At 63.8% G+C, this 2,731-nt stretch overlaps 1 protein-coding gene across 1 annotated transcript in view; it reads left to right on the top strand.

Annotated features, from left to right (window-relative positions):
- The window catches only part of ERBB2 (erb-b2 receptor tyrosine kinase 2), a 13,622-nt gene extending 11,281 nt beyond the window's left edge, over positions 1–2,341 (top strand). Inside the window, exons 18-25 of the mRNA XM_057386666.1 lie at positions 1–81; positions 155–310; positions 399–474; positions 551–697; positions 786–883; positions 958–1,128; positions 1,261–1,519; positions 1,618–2,341. Coding sequence (XP_057242649.1) covers positions 1–81; positions 155–310; positions 399–474; positions 551–697; positions 786–883; positions 958–1,128; positions 1,261–1,519; positions 1,618–1,946 — 1,317 coding nt within the window. The 3' untranslated portion in view covers positions 1,947–2,341. The remainder of the gene's footprint in view (positions 82–154; positions 311–398; positions 475–550; positions 698–785; positions 884–957; positions 1,129–1,260; positions 1,520–1,617) is intronic.
- Positions 2,342–2,731: the final 390 nt, after the last annotated feature.

Raw genomic sequence — 2,731 nt, 5'->3', positions numbered from 1 at the left:
TGCCTCCTGGACTACGTGCGGGAGAACAAGGACCACATCGGCTCCCAGGACCTGCTCAACTGGTGTGTGCAGATCGCCAAGGTAGGACAGCAACCCTGGGGGGCTCTGGGRGTCCCGGGGAGGCTGGGGACAGATGGATGTGTGCCACCTCCAGGGGATGAATTATCTGGAGGAGGTGAGGCTAGTGCACCGGGATTTGGCCGCTCGCAATGTCCTCGTCAAGAGCCCCAACCACGTCAAGATCACCGATTTTGGGCTGGCCCGGCTGCTCGACATCGACGAGACCGAGTACCACGCCGATGGTGGCAAGGTGGGCTTGGGCACTTGGGGACAGTGGTGCTCCCCTCGGTGACAGCCACCCCTTGGTCCTGCTCACCTCTCCATCCACCCCGTGCCAGGTCCCCATCAAGTGGATGGCACTGGAGTCCATCCTGCGCCGGCGCTTCACGCACCAGAGCGACGTCTGGAGCTACGGTGAGTCAGGGTGTCCCACCCCTGGGGAGCTCGGGGGTCCCGGTGCACAGCTCACCCCCACAACTGTCCCCTCCAGGTGTCACCGTGTGGGAGCTGATGACGTTTGGGGCAAAGCCGTACGATGGGATCCCAGCCCGGGAGATCCCAGACCTGCTGGAGAAGGGCGAGCGGCTGCCGCAGCCGCCCATCTGCACCATCGACGTCTACATGATCATGGTGAAATGTACGGGGAGGGGACATGGGGACACAGGGAGGGGACAGGGCGCAGTGCCACCCCGCTCCCGGCCCTGACAGCACCCTGACTGCCCCAGGCTGGATGATCGACTCCGAGTGCCGGCCCAAGTTCCGCGAGCTGGTGGCCGAGTTCTCCCGCATGGCCCGCGACCCGCAGCGCTTCGTGGTCATCCAGGTACGCGGGTCCCTGGGGGTCCTGTCCCCTCGCTGGCACCCCGGGGCGGGCACTGACCACTGTGACCCTCCCAGAATGACCTGGTGGGGCTGCCTGGCTCCATGGACAGCACCTTCTACCGGGCACTGCTGGACGAGGAGGACATGGACGACCTGGTGGATGCTGAGGAGTACCTGGTGCCTCACCACGGCTTCTTCAGCGCTGACACCTCCACCACCTACCGCAGCCGCATCTCCTCCATGCGGGTACGRGGGGAGGGCTGCAGGGAGCCCCCGGGCCTGGCACAGGCGTGGGGGAGTGACCCTGTGCCACAAAGGACCGGGATGGTCATCGGGTTGTGCTCAAGTGTCTATCTGTGTGTCCTCTCCCACACCCAGAGCACGGCAGAGTCTCCAGCCAAGATGGAGGAGGGCGAGGGTTTGGGCTCCTTCCCCTTCCCTGCCCAGGGCCTGGCAGAGGGGCTGGAGGGCCCTGTCCCAGAGGTGCCAGAGGGGGACAAGGTGGCCCTGCAGAGCCCCCCGGGCCGGGAGCCCGGGACCCTGCCCCGGTACAGCGAGGATCCCACCGGGCTGGCGGCCGAGGATGGAGAGGACCCCGAGGGTTTCACCGTCCCAGCCCCACACAGCACCATGCCAGGTAGGGAGGGCACGGCCGGACCCTTGGGGAGGTGGTGGGGGGCGTCTGCCTGCCCCATGACCCCTGGGGGGGTCCCTAATTTGTCACTCACCCTGCAGAGTACGTGAACCAGGCCGGGGAGCGTCCCCCCCGCACGCCCCCGTCCCCGCTGGACAAGCCCAAAGGGCACCAGGGCAAGAACGGGCTCATCAARGACCCCAAGAACTCCTTCCCAGGGCCCTTCGGCCACGCCGTGGAGAACCCCGAGTACCTGGCACCCCCCGGCGCCCCCACCCCCGGCCCCTTCAGCCAGGCTTTCGACAACCCCTACTACTGGAACCAGGATCCCCCCAAGGGTGGGGGTCCCGAGGGTGGCCCCGGCACGACGCCCACAGCCGAGAACCCCGAATACCTCGGCCTGGCYGGCCCCGACGCCGCGGCCGTGTAGRAAAAAMCCCCCCCAACTTCACCGAGGCAGCTCAGGGAGGGACGAGCCACAGCTGCAGGGCTGAGGGTCCGTCCCTTCTGCCCGGGGTGGCACCGGCCACGGAGGGCTGGGAGAGCCCAGGACGCTGTGGGACGGCGCAGCAGCAAAGAGTGGGGACAGAGGGGTCACCCTCGGTGGCACTGGCGGGGGTGGCACCTGGAGAGCTCGGACCCAGCACGGCCTGGAGAAGGACAGACCCTCTGCCATCCCCCWCCCCGTTCCAGGGCTGTCCCAGTGCCCGGGACACGTGGACTTGCACTGAGAGCAGCTGGACTGAGAGCAGTCCCGGCTCCTCCGGGATTCTTTGGAAGCTCCGGGATGTATATTTGATTATTGTACATTGGTTGTTTTTTCTACTCTCCTGGTCTGTTTGGTTCCTCCTTCTCGGTGGGATCCAGCTCTGCCTCCGAATGACAGGCACAGCCCTTCCCTTTCCCTTGTCTGTGTGATTCCCCCTTTTTCTGATGGATCCAGTTCCATCTCCAAAGACCAGCATGTCATAGTCCTTCTCTTTTCCCTTTTTCCCCCACCTTTTCCCTTCCTTTCCCCATCTTTCCTCTTCATTTTCCTCTTTTCCCTTCCCTTTCCTTTTTTTTCTCCTTATCCCTTTCCCTTCTTCTTTCCCTTGTTCTTTCCTGTTTTCCTTTTCCCCTTTTTCTTTCCCATTTTCCTTTCCCCCTTTTTCCCTTTTTCTTACCCATTTTCCTTTCCCCCTTTCCCTTCTTTTTTCCCCCTTTTTCTTTCCC

Source organism: Malurus melanocephalus, unplaced genomic scaffold (genome assembly GCF_030028575.1).
Source record: "Malurus melanocephalus ecotype Western Australia unplaced genomic scaffold, MMel_1.1 scaffold_1027, whole genome shotgun sequence".
Taxonomy (NCBI): domain Eukaryota; kingdom Metazoa; phylum Chordata; class Aves; order Passeriformes; family Maluridae; genus Malurus; species Malurus melanocephalus.
The sequence above is the reverse complement of the archived record's forward strand: the minus strand, read 5'-3'. Positions and strand labels throughout refer to the sequence as shown.